The 21,535-nt window shown below is 36.6% G+C and overlaps 1 protein-coding gene across 25 annotated transcripts in view; it reads left to right on the top strand.

The window, feature by feature from the left end:
- Positions 1–21,535, top strand: part of NCOA3 (nuclear receptor coactivator 3) — a 63,942-nt gene that overhangs the window by 31,753 nt on the left and 10,654 nt on the right. For 22 of the 25 annotated variants that reach the window (XM_015647393.3, XM_015647388.2, XM_015647391.2 and 19 more), the window contains 18 exons: positions 1,573–1,733; positions 3,244–3,344; positions 4,335–4,509; positions 5,051–5,239; positions 5,450–5,551; positions 6,421–6,561; positions 7,705–7,852; positions 8,716–9,104; positions 9,361–10,241; positions 11,834–11,969; positions 13,063–13,251; positions 13,739–13,981; positions 15,374–15,500; positions 16,215–16,386; positions 17,444–17,740; positions 19,833–19,937; positions 20,329–20,554; positions 20,781–20,955. In XM_015647393.3, coding sequence (XP_015502879.1) covers positions 1,573–1,733; positions 3,244–3,344; positions 4,335–4,509; positions 5,051–5,239; positions 5,450–5,551; positions 6,421–6,561; positions 7,705–7,852; positions 8,716–9,104; positions 9,361–10,241; positions 11,834–11,969; positions 13,063–13,251; positions 13,739–13,981; positions 15,374–15,500; positions 16,215–16,386; positions 17,444–17,740; positions 19,833–19,937; positions 20,329–20,554; positions 20,781–20,955 — 3,957 coding nt within the window. Of the gene's footprint in view, positions 1–1,572; positions 1,734–3,243; positions 3,345–4,334; positions 4,510–5,050; positions 5,240–5,449; positions 5,552–6,420; positions 6,562–7,704; positions 7,853–8,715; positions 9,105–9,360; positions 10,242–11,833; positions 11,970–13,062; positions 13,252–13,738; positions 13,982–15,373; positions 15,501–16,214; positions 16,387–17,443; positions 17,741–19,832; positions 19,938–20,328; positions 20,555–20,780; positions 20,956–21,535 lie in introns of those variants that run through there. The other 3 variants (XM_015647392.2, XM_015647394.2, XM_033519087.1) reach the window with 3 other exon arrangements.

Raw genomic sequence — 21,535 nt, 5'->3', positions numbered from 1 at the left:
ATTAGACTTCTGTGGAAATTTTAATACAATGGACATACCATAGAATGGACTGAGTTGGAATGGACCTTACAAGTCATCTAGTTCCAGTTCCTGTCATGGGCAGGGATATACCTTCCGTTAGGTAATGAATCCCTTTCAAAGTTGTGATTGCAAGGCAAAAGAAGAAAAACCTTTTGCTTCACCGGAATTTTAAAGGCATCATCTCATATCTGGTAATTGATTTGATGGGCCCCATTTCAGACACATTTAGCAAAGAGTACTGCAAGAGATTGAGCTTTTTGCTGGTTTGATTGTAGTTCCATTTCCTTCAAGTTCATCTTAAATTTTGGCAATCTATGTTATCTTCCTGTCTTTCACCCATCTCTCTCAGATACTTTGAGTCTGAGGGACTCAATTTTCTGTTTCCCACAAGCTTCATTGCTCTCCACCACATGTTCTCTTTTATCCTTTCATGTTCTTCTTCCCATAGAGTATTAACTTTTATTAAGTTCGTCATCAGGCATTACGTGTACCTTTTATATATATATTTGTCCCTTTTATATATACATCCCCAGTTCCCCATGCCAATTGCCTTCATTGCTCAACAGATTGTGTATGAGACCCTTAAATGCTTTCACTGTACCCCAGTGTCTTTTTAAAAGTGTCCTCTGTTCCATTCTCTCTTTCCCTTTCTACACTGTCTCTCTGTCCATTCAGGAGTTCTTTTTCAGATTGTCTCCCTTCCTTAGCTTTATCTTTCAAGCTCCTGCTTTGTCAAATATTAGTTTGCTCCAGTGTTAGTCTGTGCATACTTTCCTAACTCCTCCAATTCTCAAAGGCTGATTATTCTCCTTCAGTTACCTTGATGTATCCATTCTTTCCCCTGCCCCGAGTCCTTCTTTTCTTATTCTTGCTGTGCTGTGGATGGCATTTCTCCCTGTTGATTTAGGCTGTAGAGGGTCTCTTTATTCAGCATATTAACCTGGGTAGGAAAAAGAATTTCAAAGAGACATTTTACCCAGCAACATTAGGTTGTCTGGGATTCTGCTTTTCTTGCATGTTGAGATGGCGTTTAGATCCTTATACCTAGAAATTTATGAGGTATCACCTTCTATAGTCATCTCTTTACAGTGAAACTGAAGGGAGTTAATAGAATGTTAAAATTCAGTTTCATTTGTCTAGTAAATTTTTAGCAACTGTAAAGCAACTTCTAAAATACACTTTTACTATGAGTGCTACAATTTTATAACAAAATCAGTTGCTGTTTTCATTAAATCTGACAGTAGAGTAATAGAGTAAAAGCAGGAGGATTTTTTTATTAATAGCTTTCTTCTATCCTCTTGATATAAATTTATACTTCAAATTCTTAAAAAAGATGCAAATCAAACAGGAAGCCCAAACCAAATAGCAGTGTAACAAAACACACACATTTGCCCTTCAGATTCATGTTTTCTGGAAGAATAACTACTGCCTAGGTGTAGTGGCTGGATATTAAGTGAAGTACATTATTGTTCACAGAGTGAGCACAGGTTTTGTATAGGATGGTATGTAGGTATAAAAAACAATGCTTTTGATTCCTGGTCTGGTCTGCAGTGGTGAGAAGCGTCGACGTGAGCAGGAAAGCAAATATATTGAAGAACTGGCTGAGCTGATATCTGCTAATCTGAGTGACATTGACAATTTCAATGTCAAACCAGACAAATGTGCTATTTTAAAAGAAACCGTGAGACAGATTCGACAAATAAAAGAGCAAGGTACGTTTCCCTTCTAAGTCAAAATTAATAGTTTAATTTCATTGTGATTCTTCTTTTGAAGCAATAGTTACTCGGGAAATTGAATAGTGGTTTTCACAATAGCATGTAACTGACCAGGTCTTTAGACTTTGACTTGATTCAGACCATAAATGTGCCTTAAGTAATTTTCTGCTTAAAGGTAAACAAGTATTTATCATCACTTTTTATTGGGAATCATCATTTTAAAACTTTGTATAGCCTTTCTTTCCAGTTTTGTACCACAGACAAGGTGAAAAAAAGGAGATGCTACTCTACCATCTGCTAGTACACTATACCAAATACTCATGGGTATGAATACATGCTGTTGCCTTTCACTTCAAGGAAACATATCCTTTTCTTATGGGCAAGCCTTCAATCAGTCATAGTGATTTTTATGGATTTTTTAAAATTTCTTTTTTTAGTGTGATTGAGTGTACTCAGAATATAGCCAGCTCAACAAAGGAGAAGAAGCAATGCATCATAACTTGGTAATTTCTGTCAGCTAGGTAGAGTAAACCTAAGTGATATAATACTTTTTTTTAACCAACAGATGTATGCAGAACCCATGTTTTGAAATATAGAGTGAGGGGTTTATACAGTTTCTTTTTTTAAACGCCACCCCACCCCCATCTCCACCACTCAATGGCTAGCCTCCCAAGTCTACGTGTGTCATTTGGGCAGTAAAGCATTAAAAAAATAGAATATGCTGTGGTGTATTGTGGTGTATATCTTACCTGTTGCAGTAAATTACACATCTTATGAAGACATGCAAAAATGATTTTTAAAAACCATCTTCTGTATTTGAGGTTTTTTGTAGTGTCACCTAGTGTATTCTAATATTTCATTGTAGAGTTGGGATGTTGTACTCCTCTTGTGGTCTGCTTAACCAGCCAGCAAGTACCACAAAATAAAGTTCATGATGTTTTTTTCTGTAATTCTGCCACATGGCATGGATTCCCATTCCACCTTCCCCTGCAATCAATTAACTTAGGGTATTTTGATTCTTAGGATATGGTTTTATTATATGTATACACACACATATATACACATACCAACATACAGCTGTTAACATGAATCAAAGCCTTTTTGTGGAACAGTGGTGATGGCATCTGAAGATTGTGACCAATGATAATGAGATCAAAATAAAAACCACAAGAAAGAGATATATATATAATGAGTGTGTTTAATGGCTATTGCAAGACTCAGCAGGTATTCATCTGACAGTATCTGAAAAACAACAAGAAATGTTCACAAAGCAAGTTCATCATGTCAGCTTCAACACACAGTTCAGTTTATGTGAGCAAAGACTTTGGCATTATGTAGCCATGACATTTTTTCTGGTCTTAGTGACCAACAGTGTATGAGCCCTCCTCTCTCATTTGTGCTTCTTTTTGCCTTTATTTCACACGCTTCCTAGGATCAGGCTTGTAATATTAAAATGTGGCATTCACATGAAAAGTTGCTTTATGGAAATGTATCTGTTGGCTTTCAGGAAAAGCAGTTTCTAATGATGATGATGTTCAGAAAGCTGATGTATCATCCACGGGTCAAGGAGTTATTGACAAGGATTCACTGGGACCTCTTTTATTACAGGCAAGTAGAAACTATGCCCTGGTAAATCCCTATGGAAACAAATACTTAACGCAGGTGAAAACATTACAATTAAATATGCAATCCTGTAGTAATAAAATAGCATGCAAGAACCATTCAGAAGTATGATTGAAACGGTCAGGAATAAAATCTATCATGCTTTCTTAATTTTGCTGAAATTCTCTGTAGAAGGAAATAGAATAGCCTTTGACTTTTCTTAATATTCCTATGCTTTATTTATTCCAGCAGTCATTAGCAAATTTCTACCGAAACAGTGCTTATTTGTACAAGGAATATTTTATTTCTTGTAGGGGATAGACATTAAATGGAGGAATTTTTGCAAGGAGATCTTTGTAACGTATGTTTCCATTTGTGTTACTAAATTATGAAGCATTTTAAATGAATGTTGCCATAAAGTAAAATAACCCAATAATAATAGTAAACAAAGGTACATAGCATATAGCCTTTCTTTATGCCTAGAAAGCCAATCTGATATTTACAAGTTCATCAAAGTGTTTTTGAAGCTTAATTTTTTAACATCGATACTGAATTTCTCTTTCAATTAAGAACATACAGTATTTGACTAGATTCTCCTGTCTCATCACTCGATAATGGAAATGCCTTCATATTCATGATTTACTACTTGTTTCTACTGATCTTCTTATTTCAATTTGCTAACTATTGAATTAATGTTATAAATTCATGATCTACTGTTCATATGAATCAAGAATGAAACAAAGAAGGCTGGTTATCAATGTGAAAGCTGAATGGAAAATCACATGGACATATTAATTATTATTATTTATTATTATTTAAGTAATTCCCTACCAGACACACTTTTCCTCAAAGAAGAATTTAAAACTTCATCTCTGTCCTTGAAAATCAGTGAATATATTGTAAATTGACATTTATCACTCACACAGTTTTTGAACTATATTATGTTCAAAATTAGTCAGTATGTCTTATATGATATGTTGTCACGTTAATATTTAGGCACTGGATGGCTTCCTCTTTGTTGTAAATCGAGATGGGAACATAGTATTTGTATCAGAAAATGTTGCACAATATCTGCAGTATAAGCAAGAAGATTTGGTTAATACAAGTGTCTATGGTATCCTGCATGAAGAGGACCAGAAGGACTTTCTTAAAAACTTACCTAAATCTTCAGGTAGTAAAAGTTGATTCACTACACTTACTAGACTACTTGAAAGCAATCAGAGAAGAAAAAATACCTTGTAAAGGATAACCTTTCAAAACAGATTACTTACATAAAGGATATTTTACTACAAAAATATCTCTATCTTGATAAGTATTACTGTTTTTTTACAATAGCATGCCATCAAAAATAAGTATGCTGGCAATTCACACTTTACTTCAGCCTTTGCAATTTGTTTACCTGTGACTTTAAAAGAGTGACACTAAAGGAGCGCCTTCCCTAATACCACAAGGCTAGCTGAAGGAACTGCTTGTTTTTAAAATATGTGCATGACTTTTCAGCACTCCTTCAAGTGCAAAACAGAGAGTGTTTTTTCCTTGGTGCTTAATACTCCTATTTCATACCAAGCTATAGTGATGGTATATTGAGAAGGCATCTTAAAATAGTCTTTAATATCTGTAATCTAGGAACAGGATATCTAAATGAAGAAGAATCAGCTATGAGTTGATTGTAACTGAAAATCTGTATGAATTCTTACTGTGTTCTTTTTAAGTGAATGGAGTTGCTTGGACTAATGAAACACCTAGACAGAAGAGCCATACATTCAATTGCCGGATGATGGTGAAAAGCTCTCATGATTTCTTGGAAGATGGAGCTGGCTGCCAGGATATACGTCAAAGATATGAAACTATGCAGTGCTTCGCTTTATCGCAGCCAAGAGCTATGATGGAAGAGGGGGAAGGTAGGAATTTTTGTGGAATTGTCATGCATAGAGATTTCTATGAAAAGCTCTTCATTGTTTTGCAAACCATTTTCAAGAACTCAGCAGCTTTAATCCTTACTGTCTGCGTTTCCATTGTAACAACAAAAGATGCTTCAGCTATTTTCTTAGATTCTTCAATACAGTAAAACGGGGGATTAAGAAAGAAGAAACATTCTTTTTTAAATACAGATTTGCAGTCCTGCATGATTTGTGTGGCACGTCGTATCACAACTGCAGAAAGGGTGTTTCCAGCGAATCCAGAGAGCTTTATTACAAGACATGATCTTTCAGGTAGGAAGTATACCGAGGAGGAAGGTATGAAGGAGTCTTCTTTGTCCATGTGCTCTTGTTTTAAATAAATGGAGTATGTATTGTGTACCTGTAGTGACTAATAGAATTCATACTGAGAATTCACAACTGCTTTTTACAATATGCCATTGTTGGTAGTGAGGTGTAATAAAACCTGTGGGAGGCATTTTCTTCTCTATGTTTATATCTCTTCTGTTTATGTTTTATATGTCTTATGTATATATCTCTTATGTTTCTTAACTGTTCAGTAGGTTGGTAAAAATCATTACTTGTGTTTTAACTAGCATTTCAAATGGTTATTGTTCTGCTTTCCTTTATGCGGAAGAAATATTTTAGGTCATAACTGAAGAGAATGGGAAGTCCTTTAGAATGTTTGTATTTTTATACAATACATGAGCTAATGCTTAAAGTAGTTTATGCTGTTTAAATTAAAAGAGCTGTATAATCTAAATGGGACTTTTTCAGATGGCAGTTTGTGTTTATGGTGTTCATTTGATGTAGTTGCTCATCAAATGAACACCATAGTTGTAGTATTTTTTAAAATTTTACTCTGTGTGCATCCCTTAGGTGCTTGTAACTAGAGACTAAAGTTACTGTCTTCTAAAGCACTGGCATTGACCCGTGGGTGATTAACTTCCTCTTACTCAGTTATATAAAACCCTTTGAATAGTGATACTTTAACAAGAAGCATCATATTCTCATATGTCAGATAATTCATAAATATAATTTATGCATGCTCAGAACTTGGTGATTAAAAGGGTTGTATTGGAGCCTTATGAAATGTACATTTATACAAAAAGAGTTGTCATAGACATAAGGAGTTTAACTTGTGTATTTTCTTTCCTGTTAAGGCAAACTTGTCAACATTGATACAAACTCACTACGATCTTCCATGAGACCTGGCTTTGAAGATATAATTCGTCGGTGTATTCAGAGATTTTTATGCCACAATGATGGGCAGTCATGGTCAAATAAACGCCACTATCATGAAGGTAAAAATCAGTTTACAGTATTTGGATCATATTGCTTCTCCTAGGGGCTGCATTTTTTTTCTGAAAAACAAAAATGCTAAATTCTGCCTGTGTTCCTTTTTTTTTCTTGGGTTTTGTTAATTACTATGGATGACCTCAAGAGGATGACCTCTTGAGAATGAGGAATTCTGCTGGAAGTTGTTTTGTTTTTTCCATGTGCTTGTTTAGGAAATGAGCATGGAAAATACCAGATCTGGGGTCCTCAAAGAAGCTGTTTTTCCACAGATGGATACATCAATGACAGAGACAGTTATATTTCTGTGATGATATGTCATTTTTAATTATCATTAGCTTGTTATTTTTGGTTAATGTTAGTTTGACATTATTTTAATTCACTTTTTCCTTTGTTAAAGAACCACTTTCTGAAAGTGTTAATAGTTGTCTTGATGCCTTTTTCTTGTCCTCAAGACACAGGGCTCAAAATATTTTCAGTTTTCCAGTGCCACATATTTTGTAATGCTAATTAGATAACCTTGATGGATAAGTGAAGTACAGCCACAGTCTTCAGTAAGAAAGATGATGTTTTCTAATTATTCCAAACTCTAGTCTTTTTGGAGGATTTACAAAGTAATTCAAGCAGAGGAGATACTAAATAAAGAGAAACTCATACTGTCAGAAAATGGATTTTCCATTCCATTGATAGTTCTTCAACATAATTGATCAAATTAATCCTACATTAACAAGAGATTTGAAGCTCAAATTAAAACCAGTAGTTCCCACAATTTTTTGATTGAAGCAAACTTAAAAATGCTTTCCCAAGCGAGAGCCATGGAATCCATAATCTAGCCTCAGAAGTCTGTTAACAAATGTAAAACTTTGCCAGATGTGTCTGGTGAGCACAAAATATTGCAGTGTCAAAATAATCTTGTTTGTTTTATCTTCCCTTTATTGATAGAGCAGAAATTGTGGAATACTTCCTTTTTCTCTGTATCTGTCTTGAGTCTTATTTATTTATTCATTCATTCATTTTTAAAGTTTTATGTTTTTGGGGTTTTTTTTCAGTCTTCAGTAAATTAAGGGTATTGTGTCAAAAATATCTTATAATTCATATTAATAATTATTGGGATTTTAAATATTGACTATATTTGTATATTTCCTTTACAGCTTATACACAAGGTCATGCTGAAACCCCATTGTATTGGTTTTCTTTAGCGGATGGTACAATAGTGACTGCACAAACAAAGAGTAAATTGTTTCGAAATCCTGTGAATAATGATCGCCATGGATTTGTCTCTACCCACTTCCTTCAAAGGTGAAATTAGTATCTGTTTATAATTTAAGTGTCACAGCTCTTAAAAATACATCTGACCTTGAAGATAACCTGAGGAAAATAGCATACTGAAACATTTTTACCTGATTAAAACTCCAATGGGGAGTAATTTGGGAAGCAGAGCTGGATAGCATACAAATAAATGTGTAAACCTAGCAGAGTCCAATTTTCACTATGTGCCAGAAAGACACATAGTCACAGTCAAAAGAGAATTTTTTTCTCAATACCTGCACAAAGCCTGTGCTATGTTTTTAGTCTTTCGTGATAACATTGATGAAATACTGAAAATAGAAATGCTCAGTCACATGTTTTTGAAGACCAATTAAAAAGACAACAAAACCCTCTCAGATGCATAATCCGTAACTGAAATGTACCTTAAGTTGTATTTCCTATGACCTGTTTTTGTTCTTTGCAAGAGTAATTGAAATGTCACTTTGGAGGGTATCTGTCTCCTGGCATTAGAGTGCCTCCAGATGCTGAAAAATTAGTAACTGAGCTTGTTCAGGGTCATGCATTGTTAATGTGCACAGTAGAATGGTGTCAGGCATTGACTCAGCAGGAGGGTAAAAGAAGGAGGATCTTTAAATTGATAAATCTGATTAATAATCTGACCGTTGAGTAAAGCTTTTTGAGGCAGTGATACTGTATGTGCTTATAACTCAAAGCCCCCAAAGGATCAGGCATTTCTATAGTGAATAAATGAATATCATGGCCTAGTTCTGCTTTTGTGGAAGCTTGAATTCTCACTGCTCTCTTTAGGAAAAAAATATTTGGGCAATTATTTAATACAAATAAGGTTTTAATTTGTTTTCTTTTGGTTTCTGGGGATGATGTTGAATTTACAGAGAACAAAATGGATATCGGCCAAATCCTAATTCTCTTGGGCAAAACATCAGAACACCTGTAACTGGAAGCACAAATTCTGTTAATGGTCTTACAAACATGTCACCTGGTCAAGCCATACCAACACAGAACAGGAACTATGGGATGGGAGATCCCAATGCAGTGGGTCAGCTCACCAGCACTCGATATGGAGGCCCTGGGAATATGGGGCCAGTGAACTCCGGACCCGGAATGCAGTCCTCTGCTTATCAGAGTAACAGTTTTGGGTTAAATATAAGTAGCCCACCACATGGTAGTCCTGGCTTAACTTCCAACCAACAGACTCTAATGGTATCTCCTAGGAATCGAGGGAGTCCAAAAATGAGTTCACACCAGTATTCTCCAGTTACAGGTATTTTATTTTTCTCTAAGTTATTTTTTTTTTCCCAAGCTGTCTTTTCTGAACTATTATCTGAATTCCATCTTCATCCATTTTAACTGTTCTATATGACCCTGTATGTGTTATTTAAATGTAGTGTACCTGACTTGATGGTAAAAATGTATTTTAAAATTATTAACTCAATGTGGCAGTCATACATAATCTAAAGGAAGAGTAGATATAGGCAGTACTGTAATCTAATAAGTTTGATCTCTGTCACATGATGCAGGTATGCACTCACCAATGGGATCTGCCAGCAACACTAGCAACAGCACTTTCTCTAGCAGCTCACTTAGTGCTCTGCAAGCCATTAGTGAGGGTGTTGGAAATTCCCTTTTGTCAACACTTTCTTCACCGGGTCCAAAATTGGACAATTGCTCAAACATTAGCATAACTCAGCAAAGTAAAACAAGTACCCAGGACTCCAAAAGCCCTTCTGGTTTGTATTGTGAACAAAACCAAGTGGAAAGTTCCATCTGTCAGTCAAACAGCAGGGATCTCCTTAGTGAGAAAGATAGTAAAGAGGGAAATCTGGAAGCATCTGAAAGTCAGAGAGGACCATCTGAGAGCAAAGGGCATAAAAAACTCCTTCAGCTGCTCACATGCTCCTCAGATGAAAGAGGACATTCTAGAGCATCAAACTCACCTTTAGACTCAAATTGTAAAGAATCTTCTAATAGCGTTACAAGTCCTTCAGGAGTTTCCTCATCAACATCTGGTGGGGTATCTTCCTCCTCAAACATGCATGGGTCGCTCCTGCAAGAGAAGCACAGAATTTTACATAAATTGTTGCAGAATGGTAATTCTCCAGCAGAGGTGGCCAAGATCACAGCTGAAGCTACTGGTAAAGACACGTATCATGATGCTAGTAACACAGCCTCCTGTGGAGAAGGCACTGTCAAACAAGATCAACTGAGCCCAAAGAAGAAAGAAAACAATGCTTTACTAAGATATCTGCTAGATAAAGATGATATTAAGGAGCCACTTTCCAAAGAGTTGAAGCCTAAAGTAGAGGGTGTGGATAATAAGATGGGGCAATGCACAAGTTCTACAAATCCTACTTCAAGTCAAGAAAAAGAGATGAAAATAAAAATGGAGCCGGCAGAGGAGGTACAGTATAATTTAAAATTAAAATTGGTGAGCTAACCAATATTTTATTATTAAAGTGAATGACTAAATACAAAACACTACAGTATGCCTATGTATACACATAAACATTTCTAAAAATGTTCTGTGCAAATGATGAGAAACAATAAATTCAGGTTTAATTGTGAATGAAAATGCACAAACAAAAAGAACTACAGATTCTTTTTTTCTACAAATCCGATGTCCTGAAGTCCTGGACTAATGTTATTAGTTATGGTACAATTAAGGTAATATTTACAAATTATTCCTTAAAATTAGATCTTAACACATGTTTGGTTTTATGGCTTAAGAGGAAACAGGGCCATAACTACCTCTGTAATTAGTTGGCAGTAGTAATTAGTTGGCAATACAAGAGCAAAAGGAAAAACATAATTTCGTTTGGAAATTATAAAATGTACACAAAGATGAGCAATACTTGAAATAGGCATGGTATGGTTTAGTGCATTCATTGGTTTTAGCACTCTTTTTCTTTCCTTATATGAGGGAATATGTTCTTCTAAATATGTATATATATATATTCAGCATTCAAATAAATACATACTAAAATGTATAAATGTAAATATAAATTGTATAAATAAATAAAAATAAATAAATTCTAGAGTTGGAATTCTAAGAAATCTCATGATACAGAAAACTAGCACCATAAAGCAACTGTTCTGAAGCCAGCAGCACACTTGTTAGGAACAGATGTTCTTAAAATAATAATCTTTATGTAACATTTTTGTTTTTAAGTCCAAAGATTTGGAACTCTGAATGTAGTACTGGTCAGTAGGGCAGAGTTTACTGGACATATATAAATTTCTTAGACCTTGAATTTCCCAATTCTGGGAATTTACCCAAATTGGGTAAATTAAAAAACAAAACCAAAAAACAACAACAAAAAAATTCCTACAATTTTTATATTAACTACTGGCTGACTATAAATGAAACACCTTACAACATTCTTTGAATACAACTTAGAGAAAAATCACTAACTACTCCGTAACAGTACACAACATGTAATTTCAGTACTTGCTCCTGAGATGTAACTAAGATATTCAGAGAAACTTATTTTGTGAAGATATGGATCCACTATATATGAATTATTTTTCTGTTGAAACTGCATCTGATTTAAAGACAAATTTTTAAAGGAAGTTAGGGCTCCAACTCACCAGAAAAATCTGTGCATAATTTTCGTGTCTTGTAGCATTCACTAGTAGCTTTTTGCGTATGGTAGACTGAATGGTAGACATTCTTGATGTTGTTCACATTGTTGTTTTTATCTTTGTAACTTGTGATGATTGAAATGTTTATATTCAGAAGTGCTTTTCATTTTAGTTATGTGTGGTTTTTGCTAATTCTCAAAATTACCCAAGCAAAATACTCTAAAAGAAATGTATCTAAATGATATCTGAAGTTCTTTGGAAGTTACGAACAAGATAGCTCAAGATAGTGTCAATGTATTAAAACATTTGTCTCCCAGTCATAAATTTTAAGATTAGTGAGGAGCTAAGTAAAAATTGAAGTGTAGCCCTATGAGAGTAAATAACCTTGGTATTTTCCTGCATCATTTTCAGGTGAATGGAGACTTGGATAATTTGGATGCAATTCTAGGTGATCTTACTAGTTCAGAGTTTTACAATAGTGCTATGTCTGCAAATGGTAATAATCCTGGAACAAAGCAAGCATTATTTCAAGGAAATACCCTGTTGGGTAAGGAATTAAATCTACCACCTGGGTTTTAAAGTTTGAGTTTTCTTCTTACTTAAACATAATGCATCTTCAAACCCTTAGAGAATATTTTCATCTCCTATTTGTCCAAGGACAAATGTAATGCAAAATGGCTAGTTATGCTTTCATAGGCTATTATATACACTATTAGCTGCCTTGACAGCACTCACCTACTATATACACAATGAATAACATTCAGTTCCTTGCTTTATGGTTTATTCTGGCTTTGTCTAATATAGATTTCTCAGAGACAAGTCATCAGGAAAGCTGTTCTGTGGATTGTAAATTAAAATTGAAAATTTTTATCCCTTACTGATGACTAGGGATATAACATGGGATTGGTGACAAGCTTTTAATTTCTTTCTTATTCTATATGAAAACATCTTGTGACCAGTAAATTGTAATCATTAATCCTCCTTACCATCAGAAGGAATGCCCTTCCTTAGTAGAAGGCTGAGGAGGAGGGGAGGATAATCTAGCTAATAGACCAGCATCATGGCAATTGCTGCTTTCTTTCATGGCACTGGTCACCTCTTGATTATATAGGGCAATTGCTAAAATAACCAAAGGAGGTGAAACATGTATAATGAAAAAATATAAAACCACGTACAAGAACACATAAGGTCACTGTCACTACTGGCTGTGAAGCACAGTGATTTGTGGGTTAATTGTCTGTAGAGGACACTGTGCTTAGGAACACAACATATCTGGATTTCTGCTGTTCCGAACAGAACTATTTGTTTCTACCTCCATGTGTGAGTTAACCAAAGTCAGGGCAGTCCACTTACATCTATCAAGAAGTCTGTAATAATAAGTTCATTACAGAACTTAAATTAAAATGAACCTCTTTTTCTGTGTAGGGCCAAAGGGAACTGCCTTTGTCTTTTCCTGCAAAAGGTCCTAAGTATGTGTTCAAAATGTGAATTTTTGTTATGAAAACATAAGTAACATAACTGTTCCTGGCTTGCTTAAGATCAAGTATATGAGCTTATAAAGAGATGAGACTAATTTAAGTCATTAATAGCATATTTTATTTAAAATATACAGTTGCATGCATCTTTTAATTCTTTAACAGGTGTGAAGAGTCCCCAGTCTGTGCAGACTACCCGCCCACCTTTTAACAGAGCCTTGTCTTTAGACAGCCCTATGGGCTCAGGTGCTTCAGTGAGGAATGTCAATGCGTTCTCCATGTTACAAAAGCAAAACTTGATCAGTGGAAGTCCAAGAATGGTTGAAAATCAAGAAAATTTTGGAGCAAATCTGGGTTTGTTGGTTGCATACAAACAGCTCTCATTGTAAAGGAAATAGCTCTTATGTAAAAAAGTTGCCAGATTAAAATACAAATCTGAGTTAGAAGAACCTTTAACATTAAAGAATTTTAATTTTACCATCATTAATACTTCTGAATTATTATCTTAGCTAAAATTATAAGCACAACTGTTCACTGTCTGTGCATTACCAGTACTTTCATTAGTTAAATTATTTTTTGCTGTCTTGAGTTTTTAATTTAACATGTGCTTTTGAGATATAGAAGCAAGAACAGCTCACAGTGGCAGCCGGTCATTATGAATTTTACATATATTTAGACTCATATAATTTCTTTATGATTTAGAACTCAGCATGGTGAACTCTAGATGCTTTTGTAGGACTTGAGTCAATTGCTCCTGGTGAAATAGGAAAATAATTCTAAAAACAAAATACATCATGTATTCCAGATAATAAATTTTTGTGTTTTCTGCTCTTTATTATAGCAAGTGCTCCCAGCAGAAATCTGGTGATGAATCAGCATCAGTCAGGAGACTGGGGTTTGCCAAACTCCAAAGTGAATTGCAGATTGGAATCTGCAAGTTCTGCTTCAGTGTTGAGACCGGGACCTGAATTTAGTGCAGCCCTTCCGAGGACCCCAGAGGCTGGCTCTGTGTCTGGGCTGCCTGTTCGCTCTAACAGCATACCTGGTGCTAGGCCAATGCTGCAACAGCAAATGATTCACATGAGTAAGTTCTTAATTTACTATCCTACATAGCACTGTCTCACTGCTTTCTTGGTGAGCATTCATCAGAAGAATCTTTGCACTTCTGGTAAAATGCTAGTTTTTCATTGAAAGGCTTTTTGAGGTAGAAACTCACTACGTTCCTTCACTATGACGTTTTATGACTTTTTGGTGATGTTCTTGTTTTCTTCTGGTGCTGTGTATCTCATACACGAATAATTTGTCCTGGATCCTGAGATTTCATGGGGGATAATTTCTGTGTATTTCTTTAGTGCAATACTTCTCTGCTAAAGTCCAGGAACTAAATGGCAACTATGACTCTATATGTGAAGATACTAGGATTGTGGTTAATTTAATTCATCCTATATGATATAGATTTGGTTTTTTTTGTTTTGTTTTGTTCTTTTCCTGTTAACTTCTTGGTAATCAATGTCTTTTAAAGAAGTTTTTCTCTCAAGTATTTCAAAATTCTTTTCACATGAAGTAGCCAAATTTCATATAAATCCATATTGCAAATACTGTTTTTCTTCAAAGTATTCATGTGTGCATGAGAGAAAATAAGCAGTGTGTCTAAAATATGAGCAGTCTTAATGCCTGCGGGTTTTTTCTGTTCTATGTGTCTTAACAAAGGTTTACTATAGAGCTAAAATTCTCCAGGCTACTGTGCCAATACCAGTATGCCCCGAATCAGCTTAAATAGACAGCATTACTTCCTTATAATGGAAAGCTACCAGCTCTCTTAAACAGACTTACTATTTCAATGCAACAAATGGATATAAGATTAAATACAGAAGAAATTTGTGCAGTCCCTGACTAAGTCAGAATTTTCCAGCCTAACTTCCTAGAAATCGTAGATGCTGGATGATTCATGCAGATACTGGGAAAGAATGGGATGACATAAACTCTCCTATGTAGTGCTGTATGTCCCTGCATAGGTAGAAGGAAGAAAACACCCCCAAAGAACAAAATGTTATGTATACTTTCTGTTTCTTTTGATTTCCACTCTGTGTTGGAATTTAAAATGCCAGATTATGTCACTATGACTCTATCTTTGCTGGTACCCAGATGTCATTGTCCAGAATTTTTGTTGGGGTTTTGTTTTTCATGTAAAGTGCTATGTCTATTGTGCGCCTGAATTTCTCATCCTTTAGAGGCTAAAGGATTAGAAATAGAAATTCTGCTCCAAAAGGGTAACAGGTCTAGATTGCTGTCTGATCTGTTGTCTCATATATGTGCAATTACCTTGACTGTCAGTTTATGTGTGCATTCACTGTAAAACATAATGGAAAGCTCACAAAGCTGCTTGACAATTTGTGTGGTCATCCTAATGTGAACACTAGGAGAGCAAGATGAGACCTTCAGTTTTTAAAAAATACACAAATGTTTCACCTTGCAGGGCCAAATGAGATAAATGTTGACATGGGAGGAAATCTGTATGGACAGCCTGGACCTTCTAACCAACCTGGATTGTGGCCTGACAATATGATGTCCATGGAGCAAGCATCACGGGGTTCACAAAACAGGTAGAATTGGGGAAGGTTTTAAGGTAATTCTCAATACAAACTGTTTGCTGTCTGTCGGAAGAATTTAAGACCTGGAAATAAAATTGTGTAGCATACACAGTGGGGATAACAGATTGCAGCCAGAATTCCATTTCTGGAGTGTTTCAGAAATGTTTCCTTTCTGCTGATGATCTGACACTGGATGTTTTTTAACCCAGCTCCACAAAAGGCATTGTAATAAAATTGATCAATCCTTGAGTTGGGAGGCACAGAAGAAAGAGAGGGGACTCTGAAATCATCTCTCTGTGGCACATGGCAGAAGCCAGGACAAAACAGAATTTATGTGTATTCAAGGATGCACAGAAGGCTAATGGACATTTTAGGACATAAATTTGGGATTTAAGTTGTGAAGTCTTACTTCAGTCATCTGGGTGACTATAATACTTAATCATACCCAGGTCAATACATTATATAAAAACTGTAGTTTTCCTTGTAATGGTTGTAATGAATTTCTTCACTGAAAGAGTGGTCAGGCATTGGAACAGACTACCCAGGCAGGTGGTGGAGATACCATTCCTAATGTGTTCAAGAAAAAATTTGATGTTGCACTTAGTGCTGTAAGTGTGATTGACAAGGTGGTATTCGCTCAAAGGTTGGTCTCCATGATCTTGAAGGTCTTTTCCAACCTTATTGATTCTATTATTTTAGTGTTTTGTTGTTTTTTTTTATTTATAGACAATTAGTTAGAAGCTCTTTGGATGATCTTTTATGTTCAGCACCAAACATGGAAGGCCAGAATGATGAAAGGGCACTTCTGGATCAGCTGCACACATTACTGAGTAATACAGATGTCACAGGTCTGGAAGAAATTGACAGAGCATTAGGAATTCCTGATCTTGTAAACCAAGTAAGTAAACAGATATTTTGGCCATTTATGTTCCAAAGACCAGTATTATTTTTGTTACTTGAAAAGAAAGTGAAGAGGGCCTGCTCATTTACTTCATCTCGTCACATCATCTTCACAGTCATATATTTCCCTTTGGAAACCTTTACATTGACTAGTGATGTTCAATGGGTACTGAAGCTCAGTATGGATTAAATTTCTTGTGCATGACAAGAAATATAAAGTGGCATATTCTTACAGAAGTTTATTGCATAATGCCTTGCTATTTATAGGTTGGAGTTCATTAGTGTGGGTGTAATTCATTATAATTCTATAAGCTGAAAATTGTGTTTGCTTTCCTTAGTAGCCTGCCGTCAGCTGAGCTTAGGCTGTGAATTAATTGACTGGCAGTGATGTGGATGCTTCCCTCTCCTTCAGCTCCAGGTTGAATTTGCATGGCTAGCAAACAGGAAAAAGAAATTCTGTAATTTGGAAGTTGCTAAGACCCACAACATGACACTATCATTTGTACAAATACCATCAAAAAGTGCAGAAGAGCTTGAATGGTGACACTGGTCTGCCTGTGTATGCAGTGTGTAGCAACACTGATTTAAAAATAATGGTTATTAGTATAAATCACTTTTGCTATTTCATTAGTTTTGAGACAGAACTAACAGTAGTTGTCCATGCTATGTTCTATCCAAAAAATTGCTGGCTGGTGTATTATGCTGTGTTGCCGCTGAAGATGAATATATCACATGCACACAGGTCGAGGTGCGGTGAAAAGGAGAGAGTTTATTTTTCCGGCCAGGATTTATAGGCTTCTGACCACAGCCAGGGATTGGATGGTCAGGATAACACTTTCTCACTGCACTGGCCATGAGAGATGCCCATCACAAGACGTGTAACAGAAAGAATGTACACATATCTATGTTTACAGTTACTGTCCTGGGAAAGTACTTAGAAAACCATGTCAGCAAGCTCAGAAGCTGAATTTTCAGGGCGACAATGCTGTGTTAACTTTATTGCTTCTTTAGGAATTCTATATATACTAGTGAAAGCTCTTCTGTATCTGTTCAAGGGACAAGCTTTGGAACCCAAACAAGATTCATTTCAAGGTCAGGAATCTTCAGTTATGATTGACCAGAAGCCTTTGTTATATGGTCAACCCTATCAAGGGCAAGGGGTAGCAATGCCAGGAGGTTTTAGTAACATCCAGGGACAACAGCCGTCTTTTAATTCAGTGATGAATCAGATGAGCCAACCGAGCAATTTTCCTCTGCAAAGTTTGCATCCCCGAGCAAACGTGATGAGACCTCGCACCAACACACCAAAGCAGCTGCGCATGCAGCTCCAGCAGAGGCTCCAGGGACAGCAGGTAATTCTTTGTTCCTACATTTTCACTTCCTTCATGTTTCAGAATGGAATCAGTTGCACACAGAATTGTGTTGCTTCACATACATAACAATGGACATTACAAAAGACAATTGAGAGGGTGATCTTTTATTTTGACAGTGGTTCTCATTGAACCTGATGGCTGTAGGAGTAGAAGAACATTTATTAGGACAAGTGTTTCTCCTTCATCAGCTTCCCCAGCTACAGACTGGATTGGTTCCTGCAGCACACAAAACTACTGCTAGTTAAAACAGTGCTTCTGTACAATGTAACTGCATGATCTCTATTTTTTCAGAACCTCACAACTAGCACATTCAAGGAGTTGTATTTCTTCTGTAAATCAGGTGTTGCTGTCCTCCCACTGTGCTTTCTAACTAATCATTTTGGCTTATTGATATATGGGTTGCTGACGCTGCCCCTGCCGCGGCGTCAGAGCCTGCAAGCCGCCAAGCTCTGCGGTCTCAGGTGCGTCGTGGGTGCCCGATGAAGGCAAGGAGGAGGCTCAGAGTCCCAGGTTCTCTCCAGAAGCCAGGTTTTATTCCAGGGTCAGGAGCAGTGGATGGGGGAAGGACTGGAAAGATCAAGGGTAGGACGCTCTGAGCAAGGAGCACCCCTGTGCGCTCCAATTTAAGGTGGGGAGGGCACAAACACAGGAACCAATCAGGGCATCTCAGGGGAGGAGTTGGGGGGAGGGTTTACAATGTTGGGGACCAATAGGAATAACATGTGGGAGGGGCGGCAGTCACAATGCCAATGGGGCCTCGAGTGAGGGATGAATGGCAGAGAAGGAGCTAGAACAAAAGGTGGGGTTTACATAGATTGATGGGGTTCAGGGGCAGGAACAGGGTGATGGACAAGGAAGGTTCAGGAAAAAGGGGAGGGGTTTACAGAACTGACAAGCGGGTAAAACCATTACAACTCATGGGGGGAATAACATTAGGAACAAACCATTTAACTTAATAACCAGAACAAAACGAACAGACGGCAACAGGTTTGCTTTCCATTTGGTGATTTGATGTCATCTCAGGTATTTTCTTCAGATGAAGGGTGAGAGGATACAGACACATATAGATCTTAACACTAGGTTGAGAACACTCCTTAAAAAATTGGTGCATGATTAAGGATTCAGCATTGATTTCCCCATGTGAAAATGCAGGCTTGGTATTTAAATACAGTGTGCAAATAAAACTAGGAAAAGTGAACTGCTGTGTGACATGGTGTGTGAACAGAATACATGCAGGTGGCAACAACAGCACAGCTGAAGTGCAAAGAGTAGGTTTATTCCATCACCTTGGATTCCAAAAAACAGAGACACATATATTGCTAAACTCATTTTAGCAGGGGCAAAAAGCACCCAGGCCTCAGCTCTGCATTCCATATCAAAAGGGCCTGGAGCATGCACAGTCCTTCACCAGGCTGTAGTTTCACATCTCCAAACCCTCTTATCTCCCTTCCCCCACCTTTACAGAGAGGCCCAAGTATATGGGAAAGGCTTTTAAAAATCTTTAACAACATCCTGCTGTCTTTTGTGAGAAAACTCCATTTCTTCTCTATAGACAGACAACATCTGAGAGCAAACATAAATACATGAATTTTCTCAGCCAGAGTATTTTCTAACATCTCCCAGGTGCATGGTTGGTCCTTGAGAGAAAACAATTCTAAAAACAACTTCTTCTCTCTCCTTGACAATGTTCCATTTTTCAACCCTTTCGTCTCCACACATGGAATGGGCAATGCTAGGAAATACCGTGTTCTCTCCTTGTTTTCTGTGACACTAATTGTTCGAAACAAATAGATAGTCTGCTCTTTATTCCTAAGGGGTGCTCATTTCAAGGGAAATAAAAAACCAAAGCCAGTTAATGCTGCACTGTTTGAAGGGTTTTTCTTTTTGTGTGTTTGTGCTGTTTAAACAAATAGTTTGGTTCTTCATGTACATTAGACAACACAGAAATTAGCCATTGCACTTTATGGACTCAAGAGGTCTGTAAAGAAAGTGTTTTTTGCAGGAGTTGCCATTACTTTGTTCAGATACTGTTATTTTCAAGCTAATAGTGTTAAAATGTCTTTTTTCCAAGTTTATGAATCAGACCCATCAAACGCTTGAAATAAAAATGGAAAATCCAGTAAGCGGTACTAACTCAGTGATGAGACCAGTTATGCAGCCACAGGTGGGATCCCAGGTAAGTACTTATTACAGTAGCCATCTGTTTAGAATTTCAGCCTTCTTTCGTGGCTTTACAACATTCCTCTTTGGTTTTGTTCCTCTGCATAATTTAAGGAAAAAGGGGGATTTTTACCTCCCTTATTCCTGAGATTGCAGGGGGATTTGTTCACTATGTCATGCTGTCAATTGAGTATGCCAGGTCCTTCTGTGTAAAATATCATCATTTGTTTAGCACTACCAACAGTTTAATTGAAACTTTTGTCTTAATATTTTGATTACTATTTTTTTGTACTGGCTGTGGGTTTTCCTTGACTTTCTGGGTCTTAGGAATGAATTTGATTGACTCTGATATGATTTTATTTGTAAAAACATCTTCTAATACGATTTTTCTTCTCTCTGGGGGATAGCAGCAAGGTTTTCTTAATGCTCAAATGGTGGCTCAGCGAAACAGGGAACTGATAAGTCACCATTTTAGACAACAGAGGATGGCAATGATGATGCAGCAGCAACAGCAACCTCAGGCCTTCAGTCCACCACCAAATGTGACAGCCTCAGGAAGCATGGATAGTGCTTTGACAGGCCCTCCAATGGCTCAAGTTCCTTCACAGCAATTCCCCTATCCACCTAATTATGGTACTAGCATTAACATGTTTGGCGCTTTTTTTTTTCATTTGTCTGGTTTTCTTTCCCCTTTTTTTTATTAATCCAAACTACCTAAATACGAATCATTCTGAAAAGTGGAATATACTGCTACAAAAAAGGATGACTTTTCCCTTTCCAATCACTGCAAGATAAACTAGAAGTACTAGGTGATGATAACTGAAGTTAATTGTGTCTGATTCCTTTGTTTTATTTTAAGGAATAAGCCAGCAACCTGAGTCTGCATTTAGTAGAGTATCAAGCCCTCCCAATGCAATGATATCATCAAGAATTGGACCCTCACAGAACCCTATGCTGCAGCATCCTCAGTCAGCAACGGTGTACCAGTCCTCAGAGATGAAGGGCTGGCCCTCAGGAAGCATGCCCAGAAACAGGTGAACTTCATGATTACAACCCCTTTCTCAAAAAGTCTTTCATTTTGCTGGAGGTAGAAACTATGTTAAATAGCATGTAGCAGGAAAAGGATTTACCAGAGGAAAAAGTAACTGTCTTTCTAGTATCTGTGTTGTCCTTCATCCTGCTCTGATTTAGGAAATAAAATGATTAAGTACATTTTATGCTTAGCTCCATTGATTCATATTGGACCTCTACAATTTTTGTAACCAGAAGCAACAATCTTTAAATATTTACTTAATATTTAAAGAAAAAAATAACTTGGGGAAGGGGGTGGGGAAATACAAAATATCAAATAGTATTATAATGGATGATACAGCTGTAATAGTAGCCTCCAAAAAGGTTCCATTAGGCATACACATACAACTGTGCATTTCTAAAAACTCAAATTCCTTTTGGGAGGGGGAGTTTCCATGTTAGATACTAGGTAAAAGAAAATTCCATGCTAGATACTACAGGTAAATGTGAAAATAGTTTTATCTTTCACATGTTGACAGCTGGTGCAGGGAAGGCAATACATCAGTGTGTAAACTTCTTGGAAGGTGATTTTATTTGGCCTTT

The sequence above is a fragment of the Parus major genome, chromosome 20, assembly GCF_001522545.3.
Source record: "Parus major isolate Abel chromosome 20, Parus_major1.1, whole genome shotgun sequence".
Taxonomy (NCBI): Eukaryota; Metazoa; Chordata; class Aves; order Passeriformes; family Paridae; genus Parus; species Parus major.
This window is presented reverse-complemented; position numbering and strand designations above follow the sequence as displayed.